Source organism: Cannabis sativa, chromosome X, assembly GCF_029168945.1.
Source record: "Cannabis sativa cultivar Pink pepper isolate KNU-18-1 chromosome X, ASM2916894v1, whole genome shotgun sequence".
In the NCBI taxonomy this organism is placed as follows: Eukaryota; Viridiplantae; Streptophyta; class Magnoliopsida; order Rosales; family Cannabaceae; genus Cannabis; species Cannabis sativa.
Genome location: NC_083610.1, coordinates 22,524,249 through 22,536,749, shown reverse-complemented (window position 1 = coordinate 22,536,749; position 12,501 = coordinate 22,524,249). Strand labels below are relative to the sequence as shown.

Genomic DNA, 12,501 nt, shown 5'->3' with positions numbered 1-12,501 from the left:
TTGATATTTAACATCTTATATATTATTAATATAAATAAATATCGAGTCTCATATAAAAAGTACTTAAAAATTATAGTAAGTGATATATCTTGTCTTAAAATATTAGGTATCTTAAAGTATCTTATAACAATACTCATAATAAAATGTCTTTATAATGACTAAATGAGTTGGGAGGTTACTACTTGAGATTAGGCGTGTTGAAGATTTTGAGTTTGAGCTTCAAATTATTATGTATTGTAATTTATGAACGCTTAAATAAATAAAAAAATATATAGGAGGTTTTGTCCACTCATGTTTGTAATAGTTCTCCTACCAACCAAACCTAATGGCCAAATTTGATTACATGACAAAAGGACATGTTTCATTTAATGAACTAATTAATCAAAGCTACTTCATTTCATTACACATATGAAACAAACCCATTATAAATGTTTCTTTGTCTTAGGCCAATGGCCAAGTCATGGCTATTATTTATATTAAGAAATAATTCTTTTTACATAATAATTTAATCCTAGTAAAATAGTAATAAGTGAAAATAGATAATTTTTTTAAATCTATTTTTTTCAAGATTGTTAAAATAAAGTATTTTGTAGCAAATTATCAAAACTATGATATTATGCAAAATAACTCTAAGAAAATAATTAGTTAATATCATTTTGGATTATGTATTTTATAAAAATTATTAATTGAGCCTTTTGATTTTAATTAAAAATTAATGCTGTATTTTTTAAAATGACATAAAATAGTACACTAAACTTAATTTTTAATAATTTTTTTAATATAACCATCAACCAACTTAAAGATAATAACAAATATATAAAATGTAACAATATTATTATAACACTTCTAGATAAAGTTATTATTTTTATTTTGACACAAAATATTTAAAAAAATATAAAATTCAATCTATCATTTAACTAAACAAATTGTACACATATTTTTGTAATGGATAGTAATAATATAGGCTAAATTGTAATTTTTCCTGCCGAACTTTGACATGCTCTAAATCATGTCCTCTGAACTTTTTTGGCCATTAAAAATTCCCCTTGAACTATTGAGATTGTTAGATTTAAGGACTTTTGTCTAATTTTAGTAAAAAAATTCTAACATAGATGAAAGTTCAAGGGGCATGATTTAGTACATATCAAAGTTTTAGGGGCATGATTTGGTAGATATCAAAGTATGGGGAGCATGGTTTAGTACATAAATAATCATCGAAATAGTAAAATTAAATGAAATTAGACAAAAGTCCTTAAATCTAACCATCTCAATAGTTCGGGGGAAATTTTTAACAGCAAAAAAAGTTCAGGTGATACGATTTGATACATGTCAAAGTTTAGGGGAAAAAATTACTAATTAGCCAATAATATTATATTTTCTCAAATCATAGTAATAATATATTTAAGAATAATTAAAACCTATCACACTCATATTATTTAATCAAATGAAATCCATTCATTTATATAGTATTCGTGTCATTGTTTGTTTGTCATGTTGTCTGTTTTTTTCATGAAGAATATTTTCACAATAAAATTCCTAAAAAGCCCATATTAAGTGTGACAATACACTTACATTGTGTCAATTGATGAAGGGCAAGTTCGGTATTTAGATTATTCATCTTAAAAATAAAAAAGTTTTGATTTTGACCATTTCATTTCATATATTTGAGACAAGCACGTTTATTCATATATAATATATATAGTTTTACAAGTTCCAACCAAACCATGCAATGAAATCAAATCAATTCAATTAAGGGACCCATTTTGTAGCTCATAACTCCTTGTTCTTGACATCCCATCACCATGCATGTTCCATTAATGTTCTTCTTTTCTTCTGATGGTGAAGAATCATAATGGTAAATAAGTATTCAATTCCATTCAATTCTAAGCACACCAAAATAAAAAACCCATTTTTATTCTTCTTCAATCTGGTCCCCCAACAAGCTCTGCATTGTTCCAAATTAATAAATTTCTAAACTTTTTGATTGTATGTTGTTTTTTCTCATGTGGGTTTTCTGAAATTTGAAAATCCCAGAACCAGAATTAGCTCAGGAAATTTCTTGTCTGATCTGAGCTTGAAAATGGAGAATGAACATTCTCTTTTGGCAGAAAGGTCTTTGGCTGAAACCCCATCATGGGCTTTTGCTTCTGTAGTTGCTGTATTAGTCTCTTTTGGGTTCTTCTTCCAAATTTCTTTAAACCGGTTTGGAAATGTAATAACAACAATCTCTTTCTCTTTCTTTTTCTTTTCTTTAAGAAAAAAATCTGATTTTTTGATGATGTTTTTTTCTGGAAACAGTGGCTTGATAGGACCAAGAGAAAATCCCTTTTTGCAGCATTGGAAAAGATCAAAGAAGGTTAGAATTATCTCTTAAAATGGGTTATGTTTATTGTTTAGCAATATTTCCTAAAAGTTAATTACAACAAATAGCAGTATGACACACCTTTTAGCATTTTTTCTTACTTTGAATATTTGCTAATAATAATAATAATTTGGTGTTGATTTTCAAGCAGAGTTAATGCTATTTGGGCTTTTATCACTGTTAATGGGTCATTGGATTGTTATTGTGGCAAAGATTTGTGTGAAAACATCAGTTTTGAGCAGCAGATTCTATCCTTGTGGATTGGAAGAAATTTATGTAGTTAAAGATGGTGCTGATGATCTCTCTTCAAGTTCTGATTTTGTGAATAATAAGTCTGTTTACAAGAAGCATTTTTCAACTCATCATTTTTGTTCTGAGGTAAATCTTTTCAATTTTGAGTTATTATGTTTTGCTTTGTTAGTTTATACAAGAGTAAATACTATTTTGAAATGTATTTTGCAAAAGATTGGATTTTTTACTTTTTCATGCTAGGAATTGCTTTTAAATTAGTTATATTAAAAGAAAATTGTTGAAAATTGAGCTTAGACTAAAGCAGGAAGAAATCAGTCTGAACTACGCCCCAAGATTAGTGAATTTGACTTACTTCGACTTAGATCTTTCTTTTTTTAGTTCTTCCCCGCCCGGGGCAAAGTCCTAATGAAAGCAGGCCTCTTTGTACTATTATGAAAAATACAAGGTTCATTATGTCATTTAACAAAAGAGAGGATCCAATTAATAACTTTTGCAAAATAATATTAATCCTTTATATAATCATGAAAATCATTTATTAGAAATTAAGAAATCTTAAACTTGTCAATAACTGGTTTGTTGTTTTTTGTTGGTTGTTACTAGGGTCATGAATCGTTTGCTTCATACGAAAGTCTCGAACAGCTTCATCGTTCGATGTTTGTTCTTGGCATTACACATGTTTTATATAGCTTTGCGGCCATTGCTTTAGCCATGCTTAAGGTTGAGATTAAGATATTCGCGTCTTCTTCAAGTTCATACCATGTAATAATGCTTGCATTGTGTGTTTTTAATTGAGAATTAAGTTTATAATGCAGATTTATAGCTGGAGAGTGTGGGAAAATGAAGCCAAATCTCTAGCTACTCACACCATAGTAGGTACACACTTTTCTCTAGTTAAAGCCGAGTTTTGTTTTTGTCAATTGTAATTCTTGAATTTAAGAACACCAAGATTCATTTAACAACAATGGTTAGTGACCAATAAGCTATAACAAAAGTAAAACATGAAAGTAATGAACAAATCCACTATGATCAATCTGAACTTGTACAGTCTTCTATGAAAGAACAATCTCAGCTCACTCCAATTTACCCGAGTACACCAAAGTGCTTAATCTCAAAGAACTCACACTAGCTCCTGTGTTCTCAAGTTATAAACGAAACCCTTCCTAGTTGCATTAAGAGACACTAGATATACTCTGTTGATCGGCTAGGTAGTACACAATGAGGATTCCCCGCCTGACATATAGGAAAGCCCCTTGCTCTTCGGGGCGATGAGGTGGACTATCCCTTACTCTAGCTTCAATCATTTGGAATTGACTCAGAGAGGTCTGTGAGCTCGAGTGGGAAGAAGGCGATGAAGCCTTCAGACTCTTTCACAGGAGAAGCACGTACCTTTACAGAACATAACCGTCTAACTGTTCAACTAACTTTCCGAGTAAAGAATAAGTTAGTTTGTTTAGTTAATCTTTAGGAGGATCAACTTCCACCGTAATAAAGCTTGTTATAGGGTCTTCAGTGTAAGATTGATTGATCGATTACTGAACTCAGATGCTCCAGAAGCTCGGCCAAAAGGTGCAAAAATGAAAAGAATGTCTACTTTCATTGATCATCATACATCTCATCCATGGAGCCAACACAAGATTCTGGTTTGGCTGGTATTCTCATGTCCACTCTTTCTCTGATTTTACTTAAGAATTTGTACATTTTTAATTAGATATTCAAGCTATCCCAAACACGAAAAAGACAAGCATATTAGTGAAGAACAGGCTCAAGAGCTGTTGTGTTTATTCAATGTTGCAGCTTTGTTTCAGTCGCCAGTTCTGGAGCTCTATTAACCGATCTGATTACATGGCTTTGCGATTAGGCTTCATCACTGTATGTTTCATTGCTGGAACTTCATAACTTATCTTTTTTCCATTGCTAGTGTTGATTGCTTGATTATTCTTAATCCTCATTGCAGAACCATCAACTTCCTTTATCATACGATTTTCATAATTATATGCTTAGGAGCATGGAGGAAGAATTTCGCGACATTGTTGGCATCAGGTAATTTCATTTCCCTTCCATTTCTTTGTTTTTTCAGCCAAAGATATAATTGAATTCCCTCTTTTGCAGTATTCCTCTATGGATCTACACCATTTTCTGCATCTTTCTAGATTTTCATGGTAACTAGTAACTTATTTCCCATCTTTATAATTTGTTACATTCAGTTTTTTGAGTTATAATAGCATAAATTGTGTTACTTGATTCAGGAAGCAATATTTATTTTTGGCTTTCTTTCTTTCCTGCCATTGTAAGTCATTTCCTTTCATCTCTTTTTCCATTTTTCTTATAAGTAAAAGTCGAGGCTTAGCTAAACCGAGCAAAAGTAGAAACTTTTACTTATCTTACATTAATATGTATACTTAACCCTGCAAAATGTTTCTTTCTTTTTCTTTTCTTGTTTTTCCCGAAATGTAATCTTGTAGTTGATCTTGCTCATCGGTACTAAACTTCACCGAGTGGTGGTAAAGTTAGCTGTCGAAATCATGGATCGGTGTCCATACATGGAAAATCACCAGTTTAAGCTAAGGGATGAGTTATTTTGGTTTAAAAGGCCTAAGCTTCTTTTGCATTGTATACAACTAATATCATTTCAGGTTAGTAGAAGTAACTCACTATCATTCACTTTAGTATTTTCGAAACACTATTTCGCAACTAATCTTCTTCATGTCCTTATGCAGAATGCATTTGAAATGGCTACTTTCATTTGGTCCCTTGTAAGAAAAACAAAACCCGAAAAGTTTTGCTATAATTTTCTTCTATTAGTAATTAACAACACCATTTACAATACCCTTTTTCTTTTGGTTTGGTTTTTTTCTTTTAGTGGGAAATTAGAGAGCCTTCTTGTTTCATGGACAACCGAAAATTTATTGTGGTTCGCTTGTCATTCGGGTATAAAAACAAACATACATTTCTCATTTTCTTGTTCTCCATTGCTGTTTAAGTTTCTTCTTACAATAGTTTTCATTGCATTTTCGCAGGGTGATATCGCAGTTCTGGTGCAGCTTCGTGACATTCCCGCTCTATGTTATCATAACTCAGATGGGTTCGCGGTTCAAAAAAACTGTAATAACCGATAGTGTGAGAAAATCACTAATGGGGTGGCAGAGAAGAGTTAAAGCCAAGCATTCACAATCTACAACTCCACTCCTTGTTAGTGATGCAGCAACTTCATCATCAGAATCTTTGATGACCGAGTCAATTCGAACTGGTGATGACTTTGCCACAACTAGCACAGAAGGAAGCTCTACAGGATCTCGCATTAAGAATCACCCGTATCAGAGATTTGAAGAAGAAGGAGAGGGAGAGAGGCCGACTTATGAAATAAATCCCGAAAACTTAGACCACTTTGCATCGCCTTATGACATTCATAGTAATGATTATGAAATAAGACATCGAAATGTTAACAATGATGTAGTATCTCCTTAAAATTAGTATTGTATCTGAATGTCAATTATTTAGTTCGCTTTAAAAGCGAACTAAGTATACGGTTAGGGGTCAACAGACATAACTAATTGTCTGTTATGACAATTAGTATCCGAGAGAGATTGAGAATGTGGTTGCGAAAGAGAGTTTACGAAGATTGCAAATAGGGAGAACTTGCATTCGATGCAACTTCTCGAGTTTGTGTGTAACAATTTGTACAATATTGTTGTAACTCTATTGATCAGCTCATATAAAGTTCCTGTTGGAAAGTTTATGAATATTTTAAGAAAAATATGTAAGTGTCATAGTGTGTGTGAAGTGGAAAGAGTCTCATATGGGATATGAACCCTTATTTACAAGGGTATAAAGAGTGCAACTTTGACATTTGGGTTTGGGCCCCAAGGGGTACCCGGTGCGAATGGGTGCCCTTGAGGCTATTCTGGCCGAGGAGTAGACAGGTGACAGACACTACATTTGTTCGAACCTCGTATTTCTTGTGTTTCTTTCATTTTATTTACTTTGTTATTGTTTTCATTAGTTCTTGATCTGATATGGATCCAATGTGTATCATGTCATGTAACATTTAACAAGCCAGAATTCAATCATCAGTAATTACTCTTAAATGATAAATTGGATCTTCTATTTTTTAAAATAGTATAAAGTAGTACCTTGAGTTCAATCTTCGATAATTTTTTTAATAAAACCAACTTGAAAATAACTTTTCGCAGGAGATAATGTTATTATTAAGTTTTATTTTGACAAAAATTAGTTTAAGTATTATTTTGTACTATTTTAAAAAATAAGAATTTATTTTGTCATCTAATATAACACAGAGTCCAATTAATAATTTCTGCAAAACACAGTTCTACAATGATTTTTATTAATTTTTTTAGTACCTCATATTATCAATTAAATATAGTCGTTATAAAATATAAGTTAATTAGGATTTTTGTCTCAAATTTTGACATGTACCAATCACGTTCCGTGTACTTTTCCGGTAAATGGTGTATGTACAAAATCATGCTTTCTAAATTTTGACATCTAGCAAATCATATCCCTCGAATTTTAACATGTAACAAATCATGTTGCTTAAACTTTCATCTATATCAGATTTTCCTTCTTAAAAGTGGACAATAGTTTTTAAATCTAACAATTTCAATAATTTTTGAGAAAGTTTTAACAACATTAAAAATTTATAAGCATGATTTGATACATATCAAAATTGGGAGCAAAAATTCAAATTAACCAAAAAATAATTATAACATGCTAGAAGGGTACATGGTAGTCCTGCCCGTACCAGATTATCTTCCAAATACTTATTAGAAGAATAGAACACTGAAGAAGCCTCCTTATGCAAGAAAACTTCTCTCTCTCTCTCTCTCTCTCTCTCTTTCCTTCTCTCTCTACAGTTAGGGATTCTTTCTTCTCTGTAATTCCAATCTTCTTCAACCATGGTGCTCGAGGTAGAATCCCTAATTTCATCATCATCTACTTTATTATCACTACACTACGTATTTTCAAATTCCTTTTTGTTTGATTGTTGCGATTTCGAAGCTTCATTTTTTGAAACTAGGGTTTTTCATTTTCAATTGTTTGATTGTTTGATTGATTGATTGTTCGTAGGCGACAATGATCTGTATTGACAATTCGGAATGGATGCGGAACGGTGATTATTCTCCTTCTAGGATTCAAGCTCAGGCTGACGCTGTGAACCTTATTTGTGGAGCAAAAACCCAGGTCGGAAATCTTTTTTATTATTTATCTGTTTGGTTAGTAAGCAACTATTAAGAAAATTTGAAATCTTTGTTCGTTTTCGATTGTTCAATGGGAATAACAAAATGAAGTCTTTACAGAACAGTTAGCTTTGCTTTTGCTTTGTGTTTAGATTAGATATTTCTGAACAAATGTATGTATTGGGTTTTTTTTTGTGCAGTCTAACCCAGAGAACACAGTGGGAGTTCTCACAATGGCTGGGAAAGGGCTTCGTGTTTTGGTGACTCCAACTAGTGATCTTGGCAAGATCCTAGCATGCATGCATGGTTAGTTTCATGATTAAATCAATGGCTTCAATGGATTACTTACAGACAGTGATACGAATAGGATGTTTCTATATTTTCTTTATGTACATATATACTGCATTGATTGGTACAAGTTGTATAAGGAAATGGTTATGTTTAACCTCTCTTATAATTATGATACAAAGTGAAGAAAATTTCTGCCTATGTGAACTTTTGCCTTCAGTTTTGAATTAAGGAAATGATGTATGTTCATAAAGTTATGCCTGCATAGATTTTTCACCAGCAAATAATAATCTAGTGTAAAATTGCTATGTTACCAAGTAATGACAATTCTAACATCTAGAAACCTGTTGCATTTGGCTGCTAAATCACTCATGATTTCTGCTTGTTGAGTTTGAGTCCGTTTATATTAATATTGGTACTACCATTGCTGTATATGTACCTTATATATGCCATGAATTGTCATTTTAGTCTCGTTCATTCCTTTGTAATACTTTTCGAGTTGCATAATCTCTTATTAGTATGAGATAACACATGTGTTGTACTTAAATCTTTGCACCATCACTTTTATTTATACATAGATTTAGTTTGTATGATAAGCTAAAATGCTCAGCAATTGTTCTGGAAATGATTTTCCTTTCCTGTCTGTCATTTTTACATAGCTGTGTACTATATTTAATATGCCAATTTTGTCCTTCATAACTTTAGGTTTAGAAATAGGCGGTGAGATGAATCTGGCTGCTGGTATCCAGGTGGCTCAGTTGGCTCTCAAGCATAGGCAGAACAAGAAGCAGCAACAAAGAATTATTGTCTTTGCTGGAAGGTACTACGGTGCATGAGTTTTGGATCTCTTCCCTGTATTTTCCAATCTCATAAATTCTCATAATCATTTTTTTTGTTTGCAGTCCCATAAAACATGAAAAAAAGACTTTAGAGATGATTGGAAGAAAGTTGAAAAAGAACAGTGTAGCACTTGATATTGTTAATTTTGGTGAAGAAGATGATGGAAAGAATGAGAAGGTAGAGGCACTTCTTGGTTCGGTGAACAACAATGACACTAGCCACATTGTTCATGTTCCACCTGGTCCAAATGTTTTGTCTGATGTGCTTATTAGGTAATTGTTTTCATTGCTTTTTGGTTTACTTAAGTTTTTTAATAGAATACAAGCATATAATTTTATTTTCTTTTTTGTTTTTAATATCACAGTACACCTATCTTCACCGGTGATGGGGAAGGTGCAAGTTTTGCAGCAGCAACTGCTGCCGCTGCAGCTGGAGGTGGTGGTTTTGATTTTGGTGTAGATCCCAACTTAGATCCAGAGCTGGCGCTTGCTCTTAGAGTTTCAATGGAAGAAGAGAGAGCCAGGCAGGAAGCAGCTGCTAAAAGGGCTGCAGAGGAGGCAACTAAGGATGGGAAAGAGGGGGAACAACCATCCAGCTCACAGGATGCAACTATGACAGAGCGCGCCACCGTTGCAACTTCTGGAGCTGACACTAAGGCAGCAACTGATTTGACGGTTGGTCACATATTGCTTGTTTTCCATAGTTATTTGACAATATACTGTCTGTTTTGGGGAATTACTTAGTTTTATAATGGTTTTGATTTTGTATGATAATTCACCTTTTAATTTGCAACAGGACGATGAGAACGCTCTACTGCAGCAGGCCCTTGCAATGTCAATGGATGACCCTGCATCTGGTGATGTGCGAGACACAGATATGTCAGAGGCAGCTGCAGAGGACCCAGAATTGGCCCTAGGTAGGTCCTTTTGTTTCCTGCCATTCTTTTCAATGCATAGATGCACATTTAGCTCTCTATCTATTCTTTTTAATGGATTAAGTTTCGGTTTCTTTTCTTAGTGCTTGATTGAGCTACCTACCAATTCAATTGTTCTCATTTTGCTCTGAACAATTGATTGAATCGATCTAAAGATCTGCTTAGCATGTTTTTATATTCTCGCCAATATTGAGATGATGGTTATTTATTGCTGAGTTTCACATACCTGTTGTGCAGCACTTCAATTGTCAGTGCAAGAAGGTGCAAAAGATTCATCTAACCAGGCAGATATGAGCAAGTTGCTGGCTGATCAGTCATTTGTGTCTTCCATTCTTGCCTCTGTAATTATTCTTCCCAACCTACTTATTTGTATATTTTTTTGCTCTTTTTTCTTTTCCGTAATATTTATAATTTGAATACTTTTGCAGCTTCCGGGAGTTGATCCAAACGATCCTTCAGTTAAAGATTTGCTGGCTTCCATGCAAAGCCAGTCAGAGGTGAGTTTGTTTATAATCATTATTAACCAATATTAAATAGGCTATTTTGGAATTTTACCCCGAACTAAATTGTGCCCTCCAAACTTTTTTGCATATTAAAAGTTCCCCCTGAATTATTCAAAATGTTTAAATAAGGGACTTCTATAAGTTTTGTTAATGTGGTATAATTAAAAGGAAAATAAAATTAATTATAAATTATATAATTAATATTAAAAATTTGTTCTAATAGTTCGGACCTTACCCAAAAAAAAAATTGAATAGTTCGGGGGAAATTTTAAGAGCAAAAAAGTTTAGGGGCACAATTTGGTAGTTGTAATAGTTCGGGGGCTAAAATTTTAAAATAGCCTATGAAATATGTCCTGCTATTGTACACAATGAATCGTGGGATTAACTATTTATACTTGTCTTCTTAAAAGGGTGACCAGAAGAAATCTGAAGACAAAGAATCGAAAGAAGAAGACAAATGATTGTTGAGAGCAGAGCTGTTTTTCCATGCGAGGTTTGAGATCATCGAAAAACCCACTTGCCTCTTCTATCTCACTTTGTTTTCTTGTTGTATGGTTATGTGAATTGTGATTATTACAACTTAATCTTGACTTGTTGATATTGATGTTTCTACAAATGCAGATCAAAAAGGGTTCTTCTTCTCTCCATTTGCACCACAAAAAATTATTTGTAATTTCGGTGCTCCCTTGTTATAAACTATTATGGGTTGTGTCTCTTTCTTGAGTTGGGGGTGACTTGACATTAGCAGAGAGTATTATTCTCAGAAAGTACACTATTGAAAATACATCTCTGCTTTGTTTCGACATTATAATTAATATCTTTTTACTTGACTATTTAGTTTATGCATTTCTTCTTTTATGGTTAAAGTCTAATGCTTGAAGAAGGAATGAGAAATTGTGATTCTGTTTTCTTTCTTTATAAATTATTGAACATGCATGCTATATTAGGCTCATATTGGAAAAATCTCACAAAATGTTATATCTTGTATTAGTATGTTTTGATCATATTTTCATTAACTCACATTAATTTAAGATCTATAGTTTAAATGAGATATCAACTTCATCTCTCAATACAAAAGGCTTTGAAGATTAGCTAAAACAGGAAAATTAGAAATGCATCAATCAGATTGATATTTGATACTGAGAGTGTCTAATAACATAGTGTGCTACTCAGCTTATTGATTATCTTATGAAATTTAAACGAATATTAGGCAAAGAAGGTAATGAAATTTGGCAATCATGAATGAGCATACCAAATGTATAACACACTAGTTGATCTTTTTTATGGGAAAGTTGATCAAAGTTAAAATAACAAAAGTAATAATGTTATGTAAAAGTGGAAGATTTTTTTTTTTTTTTAATTTATAAAACTTTAATGTCTATCTTAAACCAATAAAATTTTAATATTAGAAAAGAAAACCTCAAACTTAGAGGTATGTCATCCCACCAATAAAACCCTTACAAAATAAATAATTTTTTTTTTATTATTAATATCAAATATTTAATAAAATATGAAAATTTGATTGAAATATTATCACACAATTCTCTAATGTAAAAATTATTATTTATCTATGTTCATCTCCATTAGTGAAGATCTTATTTAATTTATTTTTATTAGACTATATTGATCTTACAAAAACAAAACTAATATTAGTTTTACAAAAATCAAAACTAATCATATTTACCTTATAAAATTAAAACTACTATACTAGTCTTATAAAACTAAATTAGGGTTGGACTATTACCCACCTTTAATTACAATGATTTTTCAACACTTGTAAGATTTTATTTCTAAATTATTATTATTTTTTTACAAAATTCTTTTCAAATTATAAAAATAATTATAATTTTCTTTTTAAAAATTTGATTGCAGCATTTACTTTATTATTACAAATAATTTCCTAATATGAATTAAAGACTTCAAGTAAAAAACAAAAAATAATTGAGTTAAAAAAAATGAATACAAAATTGTAGTTATTTTCTTAATATGAGTGAAATTTAAAAGGAAAATTTGATTTTCTATACTTATTAAACTTAATTTTTTTTTAAACCAATACATTTTACATTACAAAAAATATGCCAATTTTTTGAAAACCCTAAAAATACCCCCTCATAATTCAAACCCTTT

General features: G+C 31.7%; 2 protein-coding genes across 4 annotated transcripts; both read left to right on the top strand.

The window, feature by feature from the left end:
* The first annotated feature begins 1,667 nt into the window (after positions 1–1,667).
* Positions 1,668–6,368, top strand: LOC115702656 (MLO-like protein 4). Of its 3 annotated transcripts, XM_061105259.1 has the most exons (15): positions 1,677–1,855; positions 2,035–2,212; positions 2,299–2,356; positions 2,514–2,740; positions 3,215–3,331; positions 3,427–3,487; positions 4,157–4,263; positions 4,409–4,483; positions 4,569–4,654; positions 4,724–4,773; positions 4,861–4,901; positions 5,077–5,247; positions 5,332–5,367; positions 5,475–5,542; positions 5,632–6,368. In XM_061105259.1, the coding sequence occupies exons 2-15, from the start codon at positions 2,081–2,083 to the stop codon at positions 6,077–6,079; spliced, it is 1,677 nt and encodes a 558-aa protein (XP_060961242.1). In that variant the 5' UTR covers positions 1,677–1,855; positions 2,035–2,080; the 3' UTR covers positions 6,080–6,368. The 3 variants fall into 3 exon arrangements, with proteins under 3 accessions (XP_060961243.1, XP_060961244.1, XP_060961242.1); XM_061105260.1 differs by lacking the exon at positions 5,475–5,542 and having other exon boundaries at positions 1,668–2,212; XM_061105261.1 differs by lacking the exons at positions 5,332–5,367; positions 5,475–5,542 and having other exon boundaries at positions 1,668–2,212.
* A 943-nt stretch (positions 6,369–7,311) lies between these two features.
* LOC115702658 (26S proteasome non-ATPase regulatory subunit 4 homolog) lies at positions 7,312–11,211 on the top strand. Its single transcript, XM_030630080.2, has 11 exons — positions 7,312–7,539; positions 7,700–7,813; positions 8,010–8,115; positions 8,803–8,917; positions 9,000–9,209; positions 9,302–9,611; positions 9,733–9,853; positions 10,109–10,212; positions 10,300–10,368; positions 10,785–10,867; positions 10,996–11,211. The coding sequence occupies exons 1-10, from the start codon at positions 7,528–7,530 to the stop codon at positions 10,833–10,835; spliced, it is 1,212 nt and encodes a 403-aa protein (XP_030485940.1). The 5' UTR covers positions 7,312–7,527; the 3' UTR covers positions 10,836–10,867; positions 10,996–11,211.
* Positions 11,212–12,501: the final 1,290 nt, after the last annotated feature.